General features: G+C 37.0%; 1 protein-coding gene across 2 annotated transcripts; it reads right to left on the bottom strand.

Annotated features, from left to right (window-relative positions):
- Window positions 1-1,962: 1,962 nt before the first annotated feature.
- On the bottom strand, window positions 1,963-23,171 carry LOC124172038 (forkhead box protein K1-like). 2 transcript variants are annotated; one of them, XM_046551444.1, is made up of 9 exons: window positions 22,761-23,171; window positions 21,182-21,436; window positions 17,490-17,820; window positions 16,691-16,837; window positions 16,401-16,591; window positions 13,546-13,784; window positions 12,436-12,555; window positions 11,395-11,509; window positions 1,963-5,708 (listed from the first exon to the last, which is right to left on the bottom strand). In XM_046551444.1, exons 1-9 carry the CDS (start codon window positions 23,117-23,119, stop codon window positions 5,519-5,521), a joined length of 1,947 nt encoding a protein of 648 aa, XP_046407400.1. In that variant the 5' UTR covers window positions 23,120-23,171; the 3' UTR covers window positions 1,963-5,518. The 2 variants fall into 2 exon arrangements, with proteins under 2 accessions (XP_046407400.1, XP_046407406.1); XM_046551450.1 differs by lacking the exon at window positions 22,761-23,171 and adding an exon at window positions 21,740-21,907.
- Window positions 23,172-23,337: the final 166 nt, after the last annotated feature.

Here is a 23,337-nt window from a genome sequence, read left to right on the forward strand (position 1 = left end):
GAACACCATACAAGCGACCGGCAGGTTCTGTGCTGGTAGGCCAATCGCGCGTCCTCCATACCACACCCTCATGTCACCGTGAGTTGTTAGCCTAAGGTTAGTAGCAATCTCATTAACTACACTGCCTCAATTGATTCTCCCACCAAGTGTGTACTGCGGAGAGAGAGCCAGAAAACTCGCCAATTGGCTTCAGCTTTGATATGTCTTGACCTTTATGCCGATAAAAGAGAATTTTTCGTTAATGCACTGTGGCTAGAGTGTGAAACATTACGTCCATTCCCATTCAAAACAAAGGAAGAGACATGCTGACTTATGGAAGTGTTCTGATCAATGACAACAGTCGCCATCTCAGTGCTGATGCAGCCCAACTGCTCCTTGGCCAATTTCAATGGGATATTTTCGATCACCCACTGTGAAATGTTGACATAGAGCCGTGTGACTTTCATCTTAACACTGAAGTGAAGGAGTGGCTCGGAGAGAAGGGTGTTCAAGCGGGAGATGGGCTTCAGGACAATGGCAAACTTCATTTGAAGTCATTGGCGGCAACATCCTATTGAGAAGTAAAGCTTGTCAACAGGCACGACCAATTCCTCGTATAAGTCACTTATTAATATTTTCATATTAAAATAAAGAGAATATATCGTACAGTTATTGTTTTTTACTTTGTTTCTAATGTCAAATATGAGGAGACTGTTTGCATATCAAACCCCTCCCAGAAAAATATCCTGGATCCGCCCTTGCGTGCAATTTTGAAATTTTCTGTGGCAATTGGCTATAAATTGGCATGTACTGTACTGAAAGTATCAATCATTTGTCTTTGACTATTTTTCCTGCTTTGCATTACATTTTATACAACATTAGTCAGCCTACGGATCGATGTGCCCCACAGATGGTGGAAGGTCAAGACCTCTTTGTCTGATGCGCTGTGATGCCTACATGTTTAACAACTCATAGATAAGATTAATTTTGGACCCAGCACATGAACACAAAATAAAAGCACCATCCTCCAGGCCACTACTCGATATCTCAAGTTCTTAAATTTTCATGCAATTTTAAGGAGGGTCTGTGGTGCTAGGTTTTAGGCTCTTACAGTCTAAGGATAGCAATACTCAAAGAGGATGTACTTCAAAGAAGCCAGAACTCATACCAATGCTGAAGCCTTAGCAATAAATGTGATTGTTTTCAGATGTGGGGATAAATTTCATGGCGATTGGCACAACCTGAGGCCTGAAGTTCGATTTCCTGAACAGATGAATTTTTTCCCATGGAAATCAACGTTAACTTCCTCATTGAGTATACTAATTGATTTTAGTTACCTAATTCTAACTGAGATATCAAAGTCCCTGAAGAAGAGAGCTAAGGGAAAAATGGCCTAGAATGCCCATTTTGGTTGCTTCAGTCTCACCACTTGTAAAGATAGTGGTAAAGTCCTTTCCTTTGAAGGACTAATGATACTCAAGTAAAATAGCCTGAGGAGAATATCCATTGATCAAAAGGTAAAAAAAAGGTATCCGTTAGTTTGAACTGATATGTGTACCAATAATATTCCTAAACATTTGAAACTTGATAAGCTGCGGAGAGTAACTAAGAAACAAATTAGGCAACATCAACAGATGCAAGGGGAACCATTATGCAGTGGCCAAGTTACTGTGGACCAAGAAATATATAATTATGTAGTTCAGAGTACACTTCAATTTTCATCTTTGATTTTAATAGGAGACTTCTAGTAAATATCTGCCTCACTTAGATTAAATTATTGAAACATAAGAAAAGGGAATACAAAATTATCCTTAAGAAATCCTTTGATAAAGTTGACACAGTGATCAATTCACTGTACTGAAATTATTACTTTGGCTATTAGGTTTATGAAAGAATTGTGAACACAGTCTTTTCATTCCCATTCATCTGGATCGCCGATGAGGAGAGTAAGTTAAATATTAATAATACATACGTAACAATCAGTTTTCTATAGGTAAAACATTTTTTTTACTAGAAGTTCACATTAAAAACACCATTTACTATACATTAGCAGGCATGCCTACTTTGAATTGGTGGAATAACAGCATTACTCAACAGAATTGCATCTCATATGGACCAGAAAAAACAAAATAACTCATTACTTACAAATTCTATGACAATATAGGGGATGGTTTTTTGCAGTTTTTCTGTACAACAAATATTGGTCGGCTAAGTAAAATTCTTTAAAAGAAATAATAAACCATCAAATGTACAGCAGTTCAATTCATTATCATCAAAGAAGCACGCAGAGAGCAAGATTTTATCAAAGAGTTGTACCAACACAATTAACAATTGACTGTGGTAATCCCGTCGTAATTGGGCACTCAATATAAAATTTTCATCATGTTCGTCTTAAGTTCAAAACCACTGGCAAATTGACAATGCATTGACGTGTAGATTTAAAATTTATTCTTTCTCTATTTCTGCAACGCTTAAAATGGGAATGCTAAATACTGCCTCAGGTTATGTATTAGTGTCTGTACTAAGAAAATACTGTTCTCAAGATCATTATGAACTTGCTTGTTTCTCATGAAAGATAAAACAATGTTGATATCCTAAAAAAAAACATTTCTACAACTTTCATCAATATTATTATTTCCACAGAAAGAGTTAAAGTTTAGAGCATGGCAAATCAACATAACAATCAATTGTCCTTTTCCATTTTAAAACAAACACAACAACTTTCTCATTTTGTGAAAATATACAATGAACTCATACTGACTACCTCCCTGGTCTTCATTTCTAATTATCAAGATATTTTTACAAGCAACAAGGTGTATGAATGAGCATTATAAGGAATAATTTGACTCAAAACAAGAGCCAATCATGTCTTAGTTTTCTCAGATGAAACATACAATGTTTGAAAATTGAAAGTAATCACTGGTTAGAGGTCAATTCTTAGCTATGAAAGAGAAAACATCATGCAAATTTCATAGCAGCTTGGACCTCAAAATAAGATTATAAAATAGAACGCGAGTTGAAAGTTTCCATTCACATACTTTGAACAAAATGGCAGAAAGATTTAAATCTAATATTTTTAAGGATTGGATTTGATAGTACTTAAAGTTACATAATAAAGTATGTATACATATGAAAATAAAAATTTACAAAAGTAAAATTAGGTAACAGCAGAAAATTTCATTATTTTACACCCATATACAAACAGGTGACATTTCTTTGAAGAACACATACATGAACAATTAGCCATTAAAATTGGGCACATTCTTAGTGGGCCATAAACATCATGCTCTTTCACAAACATTCTTTGATTATTAAATGCATGATATCCTTACTCATTTCCCCACTTATGTGAAGAAATGGAAGTAAGGGAAAAATGTTATTCAAATAAATATTCCAGGCTAATAATAATTTAGAGGCAGCTTAACCAATTGACTATGCATTTGTTTTCAACACTGAGTTCCCTATTCCCAAAAACCATCATACAAATCACATTTGTTTCCATAATGTCGGCTTTGCTGAGTAAGAATATCACATGACATTAGACATGATTTGTTTTGAATGCCCAAAACATAATGTGTGCAAGTGAACAATGATCTACAGTTACATATGTTGGCAGTACAGTTCAATTAATTAGGAGAATTAAACTTAGAACAGATGAATATTTCATTATATTTTGACAGTTAAATTTCATCTTTGAACTAGCCATTTTCTCATATGTTTTACAGATGTATGAGAAATGAAAAATGTGATTACACTTCACACAACCTCATCTGTTTTACTTGTAACTAGCTCACAAAAAATATATATTATATATTTCAAAAGCAAGTGAAGACATGTTACATTAACAGTAATGCTGAGTAAGATGAAAATAATAGGGACTAGCACTGCTGACAATATTAAGAAACTGCAATTTTTTAAAACTTTGTCCATTTACATTTTATTCTATAGGATGATAGACACCATCATACTATTTACATAACTTGTGAAATGGTCAGAAAAACCGCCAAATAGTTTAGTCAACTTTACAGGGAGACTTTTTCATATTTATTTATATATATATAATATGTATATAATGGCTCAATCTGTAAGCAAATGTGAAGGCCCTCGTTAATGATGATCTTAGTTTTAATTCAACCTTAATGATATAAAATTCATCATCTGAGCTACTGGCTATTTTATCCTGAGAAGACTCAGTTTGATGGAACATTACACTATATCATCTCTCATTTCAACTTGGAGACCAGCTCATCCGTAATACCTAATAAAAAAGACTACCAGATGTAACTTTTAAGGCTGCAAGTTGCCATTAACTATGTATGATAAGCCACCTATTTTTTATTTTTCCTCTCTGATCAGGCTTTCCAACAACACAATGTAGAAAGACATTAGGCATTAGGTAACCTATTGTCTTCATCAAAAGGCATTCAACAACACACAGTTGTACTTGGCACATCACCACCATTTCAAATGCAGAATGTCACCCAAAAAAACAAGGGACACTCTCATAGGCAAAGAAGGTATTTAACTTTAATCTACAGAAACATGTCTCTCATAGCAACTATCTTTTTTTACAGAAGCCCATCATTGAATGCACCAATTGACAGAAAATTTATGGATTAAGAATTTATTCCCGTGGTTGGTTGTGAACAATTACAATACCATCTACATAAATCACAAGCCTATCAATTAATTTACTAGAGAATTGTACTTCTTTGTTTTTTTATTCTTCAATGCAATAGACAAATTCTCTAAAGAAGCTCATTTGCAGCCCCAAATATGGGTCGTCAAATCTTAATTTTATATATTAATTTTTGGCTATCAAATGTACAACAATAAGATTTATTCAATAAATGATAACTACTTCAATTCATCCAGAAATATGTAGACTGGAAGCATGGAGTGTTTTGAGGTGAATTTTAAAGTCCCAATCCATCTTCATCATCTCATATTCCTTGAATGATTACACAAAAATTAAATGTAGCACAATAAAAGCAACCAAATTATTTCAAGACTTTTTTTTACCGATGTATAAGGGACCAAGGCAACTGATTATTTCCATAAATGTTGATGCAGAATTATAACAACAAGTAATTCCTGCAAAGTAACTGATTTTTGTGATCACACTATCTTCATGTAATGATATATTAACTAATACAAGAAAAATCAAACACGGTGACTGACACTTGGTTGCACTGGAAATCAACAGAAGCAAGTGGAAAAAATTAAAATTACTGATGAACTTCACTACACCTTGATCTGAATGTGACTTTTGAGTTATTATTTTTACAAACATACACATTTCCTGCTCTGCATACCAGTCAACTATAGAGAACGGATGCTTATTTGCATTCATCAAAAGTTTAAAACCAAAGAGGTTCTAAAGTGCAATGCTCACTAGCATGGGACGACATTAATGCACAAGCAGAAGAAAGAGTGGGTGGAAATGGTAGTAAGAGGGCCACGGCCTAAACTGGGTGGAAGGGAGATGACCTTTAAGCAGGGAGGGAAGGCAACCAAAAGACATTGACCAAAACCTGACTCAGTTTTCACTGTCGTAGTTCCCTTCTTTCTCCAGCTTTGGTTTCTTTAGCTCCCCCTCTGAACTTCCCCCATCTCCTCTTTCCACTGAAGCAAGTCCTCCACCAGCTTCCTGCACATGGTGTCTCTTTACCCCAGATGAACCACTCAACTGCTCAAGACCTTGAGCTGTTGGGGTCACAAATGCACCGCTAAAATAAATAAAAGAAACATGTGTCATGCTTGAAATATCGCCAAAAAAACATTTTCATTACTAGGGTTACAATCAAAGATTACAATATATTGTTTATCAATAATAGGTTTACATAGAAAATAATATACTGAGTCCTCAGTAATTTTTCTCAGATATTTGATTTCAACCCACGAGGAGTGGAATTCATATGCAAAAAAAATCGTTCAATCGGTCACTTGTTAAACATTTAAAGGTCGTGCAATGGCACCAAATAAATAACAATTTATTTTCACAAATACAGAAGGTAGAATCATTCCTATGCAATAAAATACAAACAGCTGCTACTCTAATTAATAAGTATATATGTAAAAGAAAATAATAAAATTACTTCAGCTGTTTGTATCTACAGAAAATTGTATGACTTTTCTTCTTCGTAGGAAAATCTTTCCTTTCTGTAGAAACATTAAATTATGGTTTCGCTATTAGTGGCCCACAGGACCCTAATAATGGCATTGGAATTTCCTTATCCCACTCCTTCCATCCCTATCCTTTCCCTGGAGGCATTGTCGGGCTCTTATTGCGGCAGCACCTCCTATCCATTTTCCTTCCCCTCTCAAGGTGTGCGGATTCAGACTTACAGACCCACCCCTCAAGAGTAACCCCATGTGCCCGCCCTGGGGCCTCATTTCTGTTGCAGCTGCTTTTATTTTATTACTATTAATGAATTTCCACAAAGAGAACTCGTCAACAATCGATCTGATCATTTTTGAGCCTAAAATGAAGAGGTTACAGCCTTATTGAGTCAAAATTCACTCTTTTTTTATCAATGAGGTACTGTTTTTGAGAAATAGAACATTTCAGTCACCAACATGACTGAGTGCTCCCCTCTCAAACCTATGCAGCAAGAGGGTGGTTGCCAGCTGCACTCACGGTCAGCTGATTCGTCCTGTACTCTTTATTGCCTCACAATCCCACTCGCAACCTTTCTAGTCACACTCGCAGAAATCTACAGCAGAACCTTTGTTATACGACCCTCAGTTATACGATGGCCTCACTTATGCAGATTTTTTTTGATCCGGAGAATAACCCCATGTGAACCCATGTATTTCCAACCTCGGTTACGAAACTTTTCACTTATAGGATGACCTCGCTAATGAAACATATTTTTCCAGTCCAATGAGATGAAATACCTCACTTATACAACTTGTCAGGGAACTGCTATACGAGAAGATTGGGAAACGCGCAATCATAGGAGTGGGAGTAGTATGTACTCATTACATAGATATGTCGATAAAGAATAATGTTTTATGCGATGCTGTTTATTAGATAATAATTTTAACTATGGTAGATGATCGTCAATCTGGAATTGTGAACTATGGAATATCTATCTCTAACAGAAGATTTTCTTGAATTTTTCCAAGGCTATGTTTTCCATCGCCCCAGCGAAATAACGCCCAAATGAGCCGTTAAAAATCCTCACGTACCAAAATTTTGGCTCCCAAGATCATCCAAAAAAGATTATCGTATTTGCAGTATAGACGTAAGTCGATGGTGATTCAACATGATGGCAAAAACAGCATGCGTGGTCTCATTCCTCGGGCTTATCCCAGATCTGCGGGATGAATTGCACCGGGGGAAAGTTGTTTACGCTGCGTACAGATCAAAACTGACCCAACTTGTAACTCAGTGGGTTTAAATGAAACATTGTTGGACCTTGAATAGCTACTAGCTTAACTCTGCCTAGTGGCAAGCATTTATTTTTTAACAGAACGAGAGTTAGTGTTAATGCCCTTGGAGAATAACTTGCGTCCTCAGTCATCACGTAATCATTAAAGTCAAATTCAAAATGTGAAAGATAAGGCAGTTCCTTTCGACTCGGAAATGGCTTATAACCATTAAATCAAAATACAAAAAGTGTTCGGCGTTGTTACCAGAAATGGGAAAGCATAATATGTATTACGCGAAGTCATGCGGCTTCTTAGTCGAAGGTCCTGGTGCTGAATTCACGTACGAATGCCGACAGAAAAGCTATACCCGGTAGTGTCAATCTACTATTGCTAAAATTTCATAGGAAAATTCTTTTTTACTGTGTAAACATGATAGAAAGGGGAGATTTTCCCAGGCTCTTAATCTATTTTTGTTCATTCATCACTGACGGCAGTTGCGCGGTTATTTAAATTGCTCACTTAAAAGTGGTAAAAGCACCAGAAAAATCTTAGTTATGGAATATCCTGGGTGCCAGTGGCATAAATAGGAATATGATTTGGAGGTGGGGGATGGTAGTACCTGGGGGGCAGCTCCCCTCCCCCCTGAGGTAACGGGGAAACCCGGAAAATTAAAAAAAAAAAAATGACATGCCTGTAAACATATTCTACATCTTTGTGGTACTTAAAATGTAACTTTCAGCAGATGCATCAAAACTAGAAAATTGAAAAAACTAGACAATTGTTTTAAATATTTTTTTTTTCATTTCTCTCAGGGGGGGGGGGGGGTCTATTCCCTCATCATCCCCCGTACTTACGCCACTGCCAGGTCCCATGTGCTCTGTATTGTCTACGGTATGGTATTTAGAGGGAGGTAACCGACAGCTGGGGTCATTTTTGCCATGAGGTAAGGGAGGGAGGATAGAAACCCTGTGTTGGAATTAGCCAAGTTGTAACGACAGGCTTAACCAGGGCTTAACGTCCCATCTGCCGGAGAGTGTGTTGCACTGGTAGTTCTCTCCAAACTACTCTTAAGAAGGGATACAGCCATTTCTGAAAAGTTTCTGCGGCTGCCACGACTTGAACCTGGGCCAACAGGGTGTGAAGCCTTAGTGATGCATTAGTGAAATTTCGCTTCCTTATTATGGGGTTAATTTGGATGACTTTCCTCAGGTATCTTCCTCTATTTCTTCAATCTCCAATCTTCGGTTTGTCCTTAGGTGGTAAAATGGATTTCTTGAAAACTGCTGTTAATGAGCCAATTTTTTTCGAAAATCGGATTCTGTGAACATTTAGTATCACCATTCCGAAATTTTTCCAGTATGACAGCCTTGCGGCTTAGTGCCAGAAATGCTAGCAATTCAACGAAACTGTAGGTCATGCTGTTCAGGAATGCAAAATTACCGTATAAGCTTGTGTAAGAGGCGCACCCCTATTTTGAGGATCGAAGCTATAAAGAAAAAAAATTTTGCGACATTTTTTTAATCCTATCGTGCGGTGTTGCAGAGGTATGCCTGGAATTTCGACAGTTATCGAAATGTCCTCTTTCAGTACTATTTGAAAGAGGAAATTTTGATAACTGCGGCGGCGTAAGAGGGAGTAGAAAGAGTTCCGATCCTCTCTTTGCATACGCCATCGCTCTACGTTACTTGTCCTACTCACGAACAATTTTGTTTAAAAGCTCTCGCAGGAGTATTGCAATAGAATTGCAGCCGTGGAAAATTTTGAGGCAAAAAACGACAGGCAAATGGCATGAGCTTTCCCAAGAGATTGAACAACAATCGGGGCAATCTCAGCGCCGTAGGATAATAACCACGCCGTAGATTTAAGGCCCCTTGCACACGCACCGATTTTGGACGGCCGGTAAAATATCGGCCGTCCACATTCTAATAGTGAACAATGGGAGAGCATTGGAGCTTGCACACGTACCGACCACACGCCGGCACCGGCAAAATGCCGGTTAGCTGCCGGCTATTGTCACTGTGGATCGCCGACGCCGGTTCAAAAACTTAGCAACGTATCGTTTGACCGGTAAAAATCCGGCGTGTGTGCAAGCATCGCTTCGCCGGTAAAATATCGGCCGTCCACATTCCAATAGTGAACAATGGGAGAGCATTGGAGCTTGCACACGTACCGACCACACGCCGGCACCGGCAAAATGCCGGTTAGCTGCCGGCTATTGTCACTGTGGATCGCCGACGCCGGCTCAAAAACTTAGCAACGTATCGTTTGACCGGTAAAAATCCGGCGTGTGTGCAAGCATCGCTTCGCCGGTAAAATATCGGCCAATATTTTACCGGCCGTCCAAAATCGGTGTGTGTGCTAGGGTCCTAACGGAACTACACTCTGCTCTCCATCAGCTAATGCCTCTGCCGTTTTTTTCCTTTCCGAGACTCCACAGGAAAATATCAAGTTACAGGGGAACAATGGAAATGTGTTTCATCCCTACCCCATTCCACCAACTGACCTTTTTCGGTCTACCAGGTTCAATTCCCCGAGTTTCTGGAGGTCAAATGCTCCGTGAGTCACCTTCTGAGCTCGAAGATATCTCGATATCTTTCAGCAATTGTATGACACGCACGAGGTTCTAAAAAGAATTAGACCTAACGCGACGTATATCTTACAGCATTTACGTTTTTTGAGCTCTAATTGATTGACACAAAGATTTATAGCTAAAATAAGGCTACTAATATTCAACTTAGTCCGAACAGCACAATTTCGGAAGAAACAAGCGTAGCATAAGCGCATTCAAACAAGACGAGACGGACTGGAAACTCAGGCAACGCAAACTGCGTATATCACATTGCTGCGCCTTCGCCCCTTCGCTTTAAAGGCAACGACGTCACATGCAAGATCGGACGTGTTCTTCCCTTGCTCCTTCGCTCGTAGCTTTAAATACGGAGGGGAGGGAGCCCTCTTCCCCTCGACCTCTCCTTCAGCGCTCTTCACTCATAATCATTTCCGATTTCTTCTATCCACCATTAAGTCCAACAATGAGCACACTCGTTCGAATTTTTTCAACCGCAGGTTTTGACACCAATATTACTATATGCAGTATAAATACCGCGGGATGCCCACTCGTGGCAATAAATTTAGCGCGTGCTCCGGAGCGAATCACCCCACGCGATCTTTTCAATGTTCACCTCTGGGGTACCGACATGACAGCGCGATGCTTACAAGAAATTCAAACAGGAGCATTTTAAAAATACATCACTAAGGGAGAAACTCCCCTGCCTGCCGCTTGATTTTGACCCAGGGTTTCACATGACTGACTCACGCTGAAAACCAAGGCCACTCAGTTCCCCTTGAACTTGCAACCGGTGAAGGGGAGGGGGGGAAGATAAGAAGTTTGTGTAAGAGGCGCACCCCCATTTTCGGCTGCAATATCTGGGAAAAAAGGTGCACCTCTTACACGCGCTTATACGGTATGTTTCTCTTATACTAACACATCTTCTTTGGTGTTGCTTGTGAGTAAATATGATTATTAGGCTTTGATTTCTTGCCTCCAAATGAGTAATCACATCCTGGAAACACACCGGCTCCAATGACAAGGATTTCATGCTAAATACCGAAAAACCTCACACATGAAACTTCATCACTTATGAAACTTTTTTTTGTACTCGCTGAAAGTTTCATAAGTGAGGTTCTACTATACTTACAATTTGAGAACTTCTACTTGTGAGAAACAGGCCCCACGTAACTACACAAGAGTCTCTTCTTTCAAATAGTCCTTAATAACCAGCTGCATACTTCCAGCTTAAATTTATTAGTAGTTTTCCACAAAATACTTGCAAAACATTTATGATGCATAACATCCATGAACGATGAGTGTGGAACAATGAAAAAGGCATATTTCCAGGGATTCTCGTACCTCAATCCTTACATATATACTTCTACTGAATGAAGACAGATTCAGTACAGTTTAAAAATAAAATGTTGACAAAATAAATTGACAGAATAGAGCAAAGGCTTAATTCACATTTGCTAATGCATAATATTTACCTATAGTTATAAGCTGACTGCACTATAACAGGTGCTGGAGAAAATGCAGGAGATTCTGATCTTTCTTCATGAACAGTCACAAGCGCTGCAGCATTGTTCGGTACCATGTATTTCTCTGAAAATATTATAGTTACGAATTACAGACAAGGAATAAAGTACAAAAAATAGCGAGACTACTGTTACTTCTCATGAGTTTTGAAGTACACACCTTAACAGGAACCCATCAGAATTAAATGCATACATGACAGTCCTGCCTAATTAGGCCAAGGGGTCATTCCATAATTTCTATTTCATAAGATTATTTCAACAATAACACAGTGAAACCCTAAGCTTGCACTTCTACATAAATTGTTACCCTGATTTTTCACAAATTTCACTACTAAATCATACTATCATCGAGGCTTGAATGTACAGAACATAAGATGAGATTGATGGAAATGAGCAAAGAAAATGATGATTAACATGTGATACAATGAGAACAACAATTTGGGGAAAGAGGTTGTCAGACTTTAGTCTACGAGAGAATATTTGCTTTCATGCATGTGGTTACAATAATTTGGATTCAATTTGACCTATCTCCATGCAATATTCACTTGGTAAATTTCTAATCAAGTAAGCACACAAATTAGGAAAAGTACTCACAAAGAAAATTGGGAGCTACAGCATGTACTGTTACTTCACATATCATGTTAACAAAATTTTTATACACAATTGCCAAAAGCTATCACTCACAAAGATAATTGGGAGCGACAACACATACCTTACTTCACAAGCCAAATTACACACACCTTATGAACACAATTAATAATTACTTAGGACAAAAAATCAGGAGCGACTACGCTTACATCTGAACGCCACTATTCTTATTACAGCACTCCCCCTTTTAATTGTGTCTTCAACGAGAATTGCAGTCCATTATTATGTGTGACAGGAATTGTTACAACCAACATAAAGATAAAATTAAAGTATACAGGAATAAACATCCCAATTATTGGCAATAAAGGCACACACTAGGTAAATTAAAAAATAATGCATACTTACCCTCTTGCGAAACTTCACCACCAACACCATTGGTCACCACAGTTATTTGTTGTGCAGGAACCATTAATCGTGATTTTCCTACAACAACCTGCACACTGCCAGATCCGAAGGTAGAAACACCTACAAAGCACAATAACAAATAAGTATAACAAAATTTTAATTTTGACAAACACTTCCATTATAAATTCAAACAATAATATACCATCTATAAAAGAAATTATTTGCAGAATAAAACATTTTGGATCTCAATCTCAGACTCACAATGCATCCCTATTTTTACACATTCTAATGGTGTAGCAGTTAAATGGCTACAAGTCATAATCAAACCATACTAGGTTCACAGCAAACAATCTGAGAATATACACATAGGAAAAATTAACAGCAGAAGTCCATTACAATGAGTGCTGAAGAATTTTGAAAAATCACTTTATAATGCTAACTCGTAATAGCCAATAACAATGGAAAATGTTGCCTTTTCCAGGTAACTAAAGCATGATATAATATTATTAATTTATTACAATATTATTTACACATTTATATTTATCCTGAAGTAAATGAGTCTATATAACTTTATTTTTAAAAAACAATTACAGTAGATTTTTGTTAATACGAATAACATAACTACGAAGTTCTCGTTATTATGAAGTAAATAGTTGGTCACACCGAAAAGGTCTATCCAAACTACAATAAAAGAAACGTTATTACGGAATTTTTGTTATTACGAAATTACGAACCTCAGTCCCAGTCCCGGGAGTTACATAATGAACTTTATTAAGAAGTTCGACGAACAAGCAATGGCATTTAGGTGGATATACACTACGCTAAGTTTTAATAATTGCGCCACGTTTAAGTGAATTATGGTTCTTTCTTCAGTATACACGCAACATCAAATAATAAGCGTCATTCATGTGGAATCATGGTTACCCACTCATAACTGCTCATAAATTGGATGTAAAGTAGTACATTTAAACGCTCTTTTAATGCCATATACAAAATGTTTCTACACTTTGTATGAACTCTACAGCTATTGCTTCAGTGGGCCTATGCAGCGACCAACGTGAGTCCTGGGCTAATAAATTTAGTAATAAAGTATTAAAATTATCAGAATACCTGAATGCCCTGGTGATCCTGGAGCTGACTGACTCGTTTTTCCCTCAATCTTCACATTGACATTGTTTGATGAAGAGTGATTAATAGAACTAACAGGAGATGATGTATTGTTAGAAGTCGCATTTGCTGCAGGTCCATCATTAAAATTTTCTGGAGTAGGAGATGGCTCACGAGAAAGTGACTCAGGAGTGATGAGACCACTCCCACTGCCAACATGGCTAGGAGAAGCAGGAGCACTCCTAAATTTGTAACAGAAATATTTTTTGTACTTACAAGTATACAAAAATACTGGTAATTAAGAGCTTTATGCACTAGTCAATGCCCACAAAATGGTGCAATACATGATTAATAAATGGAGAGGGGTATGCAGAGTGATCTTTCAGCAAGAGTGTGGACAAAAATACAATTATCGGAAAGAAAGCTTCGGCAGAGTGGTGTCAATAATTGGCTGCTTTCAGGTTCTCTCCCGCATCTGTTCATCTCAGGCGACAACATATTTCGCAAACGTTGCAGTTTGATTCTTCAGGTCACTTCCGATATACACTATGCTAACCAAAGGTCTGAAGTGACCTGAAGAAGCAAACTGCAACATTTGAGAAACATGTTGTCGCCTGAGATGAACAGATGCGGGAGAGAACCTGAAAGCAGCCAATCATCAATACAAATATCATCAAAAATAATACAACAAATGATCTTAAAGCAGCATTTTAATTACTTCCCAAGTAACAGGTAAATAATTTTGCATGCCATTGCATGCAAGAATGCTAAAGACTACAGAATACGTGTAAAATTAAATTCCTACGACAAATTACAGGAGGATTTCCTAAGGGAAACAGGAAAGAGCTTTAAATTTTACTTACTTTAAATTCATTATTAAAAATTAGATTTATATTCAATAATCAGCCAGATAAGTTCAAAATAATTAGTTACAGACATGTAATTTGCACAATTTCATGTTGAATATTATTCTTAGCTTCGAACAAATTCATTTGAATGGTTTCCATCACTCAGTAGTATTTGAAGGTTAAGGTTGTGGATTATTAAAGTTGCAAAATCAGTCAAATGAAATGAGAAGGGATGTGCGAGTAGTACTTTTTGATCTTGAGTCGAGTATCGAGTCGAGTTGAAAACTACTGGCGAGTATCGAGGTGAGTATTGTAATAATTGAACTAAGCAATACAGCAATGCATGCTCCAACATATTCTCATTTGTTTCAATTCCCTTACGAATTTTCTATTTTGAATGCTTAGCTTGATGTAAAAAGGGAAAGATAACGAGGAACGTTGATGGTAATTGAGTCACAATTACATTATGAATAAAAATTAATGTGTCTTATACAGCTCCATAAGAACAATTGAAATGAATTAACCTCTAGTAATAAGTCATCAATGTATGTATCCAAACTGCTCAGAAGAACCCTCAACAAAGATATTTGTTTTCTTTATTTCTTACTTCATTCAATCAACCATAGACTCTATTTTCTGTTATTTCAAGAGGAAAACTAAACGCAGCTAAGGAATAACAAAAAATCAACGTTGTACATACTAAGTGCTCAAAAAGTCTAAAAGATGACACAACCTGTTACGTCAAACACCGGGAAAAACTGGCATTCCCTGCTGAAACATAGAAGTTGCATTTTTTCCATAGAAATCCTAACAATTTTTAAGAATTTCCTCAGCAATTGAGTAAAGAAAGTATGTTAGGGTACAAATGTATCGCATAAGAAAAGTATGAGAGATGCTGTGGTCCACTCCGATTACTCCGAAGACGCCACTAGGGGGGAAGACGGTCAGATGCCGCCACTGACGCAAAAGGTATTTGGCACCCACGTCGACTACTATAGTGGTTGACTGCTACGTATACAAAAGCTAAAACTCCTAGGCCAAGGCATTAGAACAACTTCATAAATGGAATTACAACAAGAGTTTCATGATAGTGCTTCCTGTTGGCAGATTTCTGAACTTTGTGGCCTCGACAGCTCTGAAACCGAAACTACTCGACTCAACATTCGTAATACTACTTATTTTAATAATAATTTAATTTTAATTTACTCCTAATCATTTTAAGTGACAGTAAATGAGTCGCGTACCAACTACGCGACTCGGCTCGAATTTTTTAGTACTCGCACATCCCTAGAAATGAGAAAAAAATGTAGAGGAAAGCAAAAAATATTGTGACAAATATCTTAATATGTACCAGGAGGTAGTTTCACAGTCCACATGAATGAACACAGAGGCAAAACTTGACGACAAAATGAAGGGCTATTACAAATTATAGAGATAAAATAGAAAGAAATTTCCCCAATTTTATTATTCCCCTATGACAGAATTTTAACAGAACATGATGATATAATGATGAAAGGAGGTTTAGGTTTTACTGTGATACAATATGGATTGGCTTACTTATTTTCTAACCAACTATTTCTCTCACCACTTATTGCAAATATGTCCACAATTATTAGTAATGAAAATATTTTTTTTTATTCTATTTGATTACAATTAACTTCCATTTAATAATGTATTGTCAAACCTATTCCAAACCAGGCATTACTTCTTAAGAAAACATGACTTAACATTAATTAATCATTTAAACTCATGTAAAGCCCTGACCTTTTTCCTGCAAGTCGCAGCCAAAAACTAAATTGAAACATCAAAATCAAAGAGTTAAAAGTGAGAAACAACCAGACATAATTATCAACAAAAGGGCCAAAACAGCCAGTAGTTTCTAAACATACTTCAGATAAAATTACCATTTGCCCTTTCAACACCAACTCAAATTCCAAAATAAAAATACACAATTAGCAATGGAAAGATTCCAAAGCACAGAAAGGGTTGGCCTAGAGTGAGTGAACATACCTTGAAGAGAGCCCAAAGGGAGCTCTGAAGCATGGAACCCCCCGCTGCCTTCTTCGCCTGAAGGCTTGTTCGATGAGTTTTGCTTCAGACTGTGGATCTATTCGCCAAAATGACCCTTTACCCGGTTCCTCTTGCGAGCGTGGTACTTTGATGAAATATCTATTCAGTGAGAGGTTGTGCCTAATGGAATTCTAAGAGAAATAACATTTTCATGAAATACATGTCACCACAATGAGCATTCATCCACAATCATTTAACTATACCTAAATTTTAATGCTACAATTACTTACTTGCCATCCCTTGTCAGCAGTTCGATAGTAAGGATAATTCTTAGTTATATATGAATATATTCCACTAAGTGTCAACTGTTTGTCAGGAGAGGATGCGATGGCTTGCACAATAAGTTGGGCATATGAGTACGGTGGTTTGGAATCATCCTAAGAAAAAAAAACAATGTAAAAATAATTTCAAAAACGTTGAAAGCGAATCATGTAAACACCTATCCTAACGTTCTCTATGAGCTTTGAACTCTCATGATAAATGATTTAAAATAATGTAATAGCCAGCATAACCCAATGATATTAAAAAATTACACATTTGGCAATAAGGAAAGACAATTGATGGCTGATGTGGTGCAAGTAGTCAAGGTTGTAATTAGAATTATCAGAAGATGAGAGGTGGATGAATCGTAGCGCATCAAAAATACAAACACCCTTCAAATAGAGATTAACTTTCCACAATCAGGAGAAGTGGAATGTGTTGGAATCATTAACAATTCATCTCATCAAGGAGTAAACTCAACATACTTCTGCGACCTTCAACTTTCAATGAGAAAATGTACCACCAGGCAGCTATTAACAGAATATATATGCATTTCCAGGGATGATTTTTCTTGAATTTTGAAAATCCCTCATACACATAAAAATACAGATGTAACAAAACCTGTGTATGTTACAGACAACATTTAATAATACCTTCTTTTTATGGACATCACAATGCCCACCAACCAAAATTTTAAAAGTGGATTTTCTCAACAAAATAGGCATGCAATGGTGGGTGGAACTTCATCATGTTCGCAAAAACCTTTACCTTAGGTGGACTATATGGTTCAGAAGCAGGGGGAGGTGGGCACGGCACTGCAGTGCCATTTGGTCCGCTTCTGTACAATTTGTGGCTTCCTCCACCTCCTCCTGGTTCCTCATGGGATTGGTGACTGTTGGAATGGGATGCTATAGAAGATAGCACAGCCCCACTTCCATCAGTTCGGTCCTCTCCAGCCAAATTAGAGTTTGTTCCACTAGCACTACCAGATGGTGATGCCACTGCCGCAGCATATGCTGCAGCCATTTGTAAGTCTGCACTAATATTCCGCCTACCATGATGACCTCCTCGGGGGCTAGCAGGACATGAATTAGCGGCACTGGAGAAATAAAGGAAAACGAGCCTTTAGAAACTCTAGTATAGATATAATATTATTTTACCCCTCCATACAAACAGTAACACAGTTATTTTCATTCAAGGTAGTAAAATTGCCACACACAATTAATTTTGAATTAGGCCACTTCAGAATCATTACATGTAGAAATGAAAACACAATAAACCATATTTCATAATTTATTCAAACTTATTAAAGGCATGCAAGGGAATTTAAGAGCCTAAAAACATTTATCACTGTGGTGGTGTACAAACTTGCATTACGAACGAGTAAAACATACATTATGATTTACAATTGAACAAACACAATTCATAACAACAAAGACAAAACTATTTATGGATTAATGTTCTATATTTACTATAACAGGAAGATTCTTTAATTGTATTCATCAGGATGCTGTAAAATTTTGGTCTCAAGTACAACATATTTAATCCACTGTTAAACTCTGTTTTAATGCAGGGAAATAATGTGGCATCACAATATTATGCAAGATATTTTCTATTAGTTTCTGATTAATCTTCCTATTTCCCCACCTCTGGGAAATTTTCGGAACCTTTGAACTACGTTAGGAGTATGAATGTAATTAGTAATTCTCAATGAACACACCAATTCCCAGCATTAACAAACAGGATGTGTATATCATGCACAGTGTGTATTTGTTTACAGTGCCTTTTTCAGTTTGTTAGACTGAGCTATAGTTAAATTGTTGTAAATGATGATTGCTTTTACAGTAGATTTCAATTTTAAAATATGAATGCCTTAAATTGAGCATCATAAAATTTATGGATAGCTTGTACAATATACCTTTGCAGAGTATTTATCTTTCAGTCTGATTATTGCCTCCGCAAAAAATCTACAAGATCACCTGGTCACTGGAATTCAGCCATGGATTCAAGAATAATTCACAGTAATTTCGAGTTTATTAAAATTGGGGATAATACCCACATATGAGGGCTTGCGGATGCAAATATTATATGAATTTTCACCATTTATCGTAATCGTATTTTTGTACACACACGGTTAAAAAATAACTCTGCTATTGTAGAATTAAATCACCTAAATTTGCTACGCTCTTAAAATTTTGTATAGGAACTATTTAAGTTCAGCTTCCAAAATTGGCCATAGCAACCATAATGTTTGTCACACTGATTGTGGTTTGTGCAAAAATTGACAAATCCAATTAGATAATTGAACAGCTTGCATAATATTATAACACAAATATTAAGCATAAAATAGCTTGTGTTGACCAGTATTCTTTCGAAGTGCCACCAAATTTCATGACCCATTTGAATGATACTAGTTAGGAATGAAAATCAGTGACCATATCAAGACTGGATGAAGGTGATTGGCCTCCGCATATTGAGTCCAAGCATTAGCTAAAGAATGTCTTCTCCACAAATAATTTCTGACAAGGATATTATAAATACAAATATTGTGCCAGAACATAAATCTAGCTGAGTAAGACATGCAACTTGTCTCCACAAACGACTGTTTCCCTGAGAAGAGAATGTTAATATTCCTACAGAGGACATTTAAGTTCCCTCTGATCCATTTGCCAACTGGAAATCTTAAGAGAAGTCCTCTCATTCAATAGGCTCATTCCTACACACTGAAAGATCACCTTCACTCACTAAGCAAATTATGTGCATGACACTACGACACTGAGTGAAAGTATGCCATGGCAGTGACTGAAAGCCATTATAGCAAATGAAGAAAAACCACAATCACCACCGATCAGTGAGGAGTAGACGGCACAAGAATAATTGCGTCAAACTGTACTTCCTTGATTTCAGTGCTGAATACACCCTATGACATTTACTAAAAGATTGATTTCTTGCTGTCCCCAAATGTCAATCTAATGATTTGATCGATGGATTTTTCTTATTTATAAGAAAAACCACCAAAATCGTTGGCACATTAATGGCTGATGCCAGGTTTCGCTAGTAGTGGGCCCTGGTCGCTTCTATAGCGGCGAGGGTATTCCCTTTCTTCCCTATCCTTATGGCATCCTAGGGCTCCTATCGTGGCGGCGCCTCTTTCCTTTTCCCTTCCTCTCCAAACCCCTCCCCGAGTGCGTCTCTGACGTGGTTCCCGGCCCCGTTGCGTTGTAACCCTCAGAGGAAATCCCCTCCCCCCCTTTGGGTCCTGATTGGTGCCTCCAACTGTCCTTGAAATAACAACTCAATATTTCTTTGCAAGTCCGAGTGATAACACTTAATGTACAATGATACAACAGGTTTTAGGTACTTTGAAGGGCCTGCTTTTGTTAAGAATTCCCATGGACACTAATTGACACACAGTAAACCGGAGTTAAGATTATGAAACTATCATGGTTATAAAATTACCATAATATTTACAATTTCACTATGAGATCTAATCCAAAACTAAGTCCCAGGAATCCAAGCATGAAACTAAGAAATCGAATCCTTTATAAATCTATCCTTGTCTCTCATTAGACAGCTAGAAAAAGGACCAGCCAAAAATTAACTATTTACAAAACTTAGCAAGAGATTTTACAATTCTCTAGGATTCAGGTTAAAATAATGGGCTAAACCAGGGAAAATTGATTGAAAATACCAGTTAGTTCGAACAATTTTAAGAAGCATGAAATGTCTTGACATATCAGGCCGAAAAATATTACAGATATTATAAAAATAAGCCCCAGAAAAGGCATCATGACTGATATTTGCCGGCCTCGGTGGCGGCGGGGTAAAGTCCTCGCCTGCCAAACCGAAGGTCGCGGGTTCGAGTCCCGCCTGGGTAAGTTACCCCTATCCGGGGCATGGATGTTTGTGATTGTTAAATGTTATTAACCCCGATGTAAAGGCCGAACAGTGCTGTTTTCGGTGGTGTGTGAAATAAATATAATAAAAATTGAACAACTGAACTTAACAGTAATAAAGCATGTCCAACAGCAGTTAATTCTCAGATGAGGGACAAATGGCATTAAATATTGGTTAATCTTTTTCCTAATTTTTCAACAGAACAAAATATGTGTAATTATAAGGATGAAATGTTAAAGTTAGTTCAGAATTAACTTTACAGCCTTAATTTTTTAGTATTTTAATTAATTTTAGTATATTAATTAGTAATTTAAAAATTTTCACAACCTAATTTGACAAGCCAATAAACAATAATTTATGGTGAAGAATATGCAATTCAGCACAAGTATATTTACTAAATATGACAAAAACTAAAAGATAAAAGAATATTACAACCATTTTTCAAATTAGTAAATTTAAACATTTCCCATTAAGTGGATTGGCCAGCTTATGTAGAAAAATATGACACATAATTTTAAAATTTTGATACGCAGTAAATACTAGTAAAAAATGAAGAAAATCACCTTATTGTGCCAGTGGGAGATGGGAAGGGACTACTGAAGTTTGTGTCTGGCTCAGGAATGTTGATACGCAAAGGAGGCAGAGGTCGCTGCTTAGAGGGTGAGGGAAGTCTCATTGATTGAGGCACACCAGGAGTTGTTGACGTCCCAGGATTCGCTCCTGGGTTTGGTCCAGAGCTAGTCGTCTCTTCTGATCCATCATCCACAAGGGATTGAAACACTAATCTAATATTGGTACTTGGAAAACGGAATATGCACCTATAAAAACCATTGCATAAAAATATATTATTAACATGATAAAAAACTTCATTTCCAAATGTCCATGTACACCAAAATGCCACTTACCAATGCATACACAAAGAAATACTAGTAACACGATAGAAAAATTTATTAAAGAAGATATAGCTTATATTTAACCAAGGAATTAAAAATTATTTAAAACAGCCGAATTTAACGGGCTTAATACAATTAAACAATAATTTATGGCGGAGAATACGCAATTCAACACAAGTATATCAACTAAACGTGACATCAACCCAAGATGAAAGAATATAAACGCACATTAATTCACTATAAATACCAGTAGTAGCATCATCATGAATAGATATTGTCCCTGTAACTCACTGTTAAAAATTACTAAAACATCTTGCGCGCAATTCACCACATACAATAATACCGGCGAGCATACGAGTATAAGGTAGGCAAAAAACTGTTTTCTCAAAACGAATAAAGCCGTTAACACGACAATAAGACACAATCCTTGACTGAAAAAATAAAATAATAATAGGTTAGAATTATAAATCCGAAGATTTGTCCCTAGGTACAATTAGTAAATTTGTTAGAAACCATCGCTGAATTTTACTACAAATTCGCTACGTCGCAAACCTTACGAGAAAAGGCAAATCATAATAATTACACAACTAAGCAAGCCTACAAAAAATTATTAACAAATTTTCAGTGATTTTGACATTAAACTTCTGCCTCTCCATGATAATGAGTCAATTGATGAGCGCCAGTATTAAAGATGGACAAATGCGAGAATTTTGCATCTCAATAAACATTGCCGACATAATTTATTTATTTTATTAACATTAGTGCTATCACTACTACGTTACAATTAAACAACACCTAGCCCGCAATTAAATAAAACGTAAACAAAAACAAATATGTAATCACAACACGAATCACTATCGCATTGGGTAACAGTACATTCAGTTGAACCACGAGGTTGCTTATTTCACCCGATATTTACTAGAAATACATTTTTAGCAATTATTCTGGACTATTTGTGCATTAGCACGTGGTTACCGATGGAGGACTAATCAAGCCACACCATTTGCCATCACGAGCTACAAAAAAACGTATATTTCTGAAGAGGCTACAATGATAAAAATAGAATAACTAATTCCCATTCATCACTCATTCACGACAAAATTGATCATCAGAAAACGGAAATATACTTTATTGAGTCCCTAAGATGCAGTTACAAGTAATTCCTATCGGCCACCATACGGCCTTCGAATTGGTAAACAAGCCGCTTTCATAGGCAGTGTTACCATGTTTACATAAACTGCACACTTACGATTTCGGTAGCTGTAAAGATGGGGCTCCTTTTCTTTGAAAAACTCCGTCAACGAAAACTCCATTCTTGCCGTTACATATCATATAAAAATATGGATGATCGAAGAAGAGTTCAAGATGCTTTCTTGAAATAAAACTGGAGTGTCCCATGTTTACATCGACCTCGCCTCGCGAGCTGTTTCGACCAATGACTATCCTCTTCTGTCGCACCATGTACTCGAATTCGCGACCTTCTAGGCGAGCAATAGCGGTTCCTTTGCTTTCTGGACTCCATTGAACTTTGGAGGGACTAGCTGGGGCCGATTTAAGGGCTAAAAGAGCCCATGCATCGCTCTCCTGGGTCCGTGAATGTGCAGACATCACTCGGTGAATATGGCTTCCTTATGACCGGAGAGGTTCGTATGGCTGAAGTTTACCCATAATCCAAAACAAGGGAGAGATTTTCCATGGAAACTATGCTAGACTTGAAATTTCGTGAACGTTTACCCGACGCCAGCGCCACAACGGAGGCCATTTGATTAAAAAACAAATAGTGCGTAAATTGTGTTTACATCATGACGTCTTATCGTAATTGTTTA

The sequence above is a fragment of the Ischnura elegans genome, chromosome 1 (genome assembly GCF_921293095.1).
Source record: "Ischnura elegans chromosome 1, ioIscEleg1.1, whole genome shotgun sequence".
NCBI classification, from domain to species: Eukaryota; Metazoa; Arthropoda; class Insecta; order Odonata; family Coenagrionidae; genus Ischnura; species Ischnura elegans.

Bases quoted from the DNA above. Each gene is read 5' to 3' on its own strand.
- LOC124172038 (XM_046551444.1), bottom strand. From the start codon at position 23,119: ATGTCTGCACATTCACGGACCCAGGAGAGCGATGCATGGGCTCTTTTA. The intron at 16,838-17,489 runs GTAAAGGTTTTT...TTTTTTTCTTAG, and splicing joins AACCATATAGTCCACCTAAG to GATGATTCCAAACCACCGTA. The intron at 12,556-13,545 runs GTATTCTGATAA...TGTGCTTTGTAG, and splicing joins AGGATCACCAGGGCATTCAG to GTGTTTCTACCTTCGGATCT.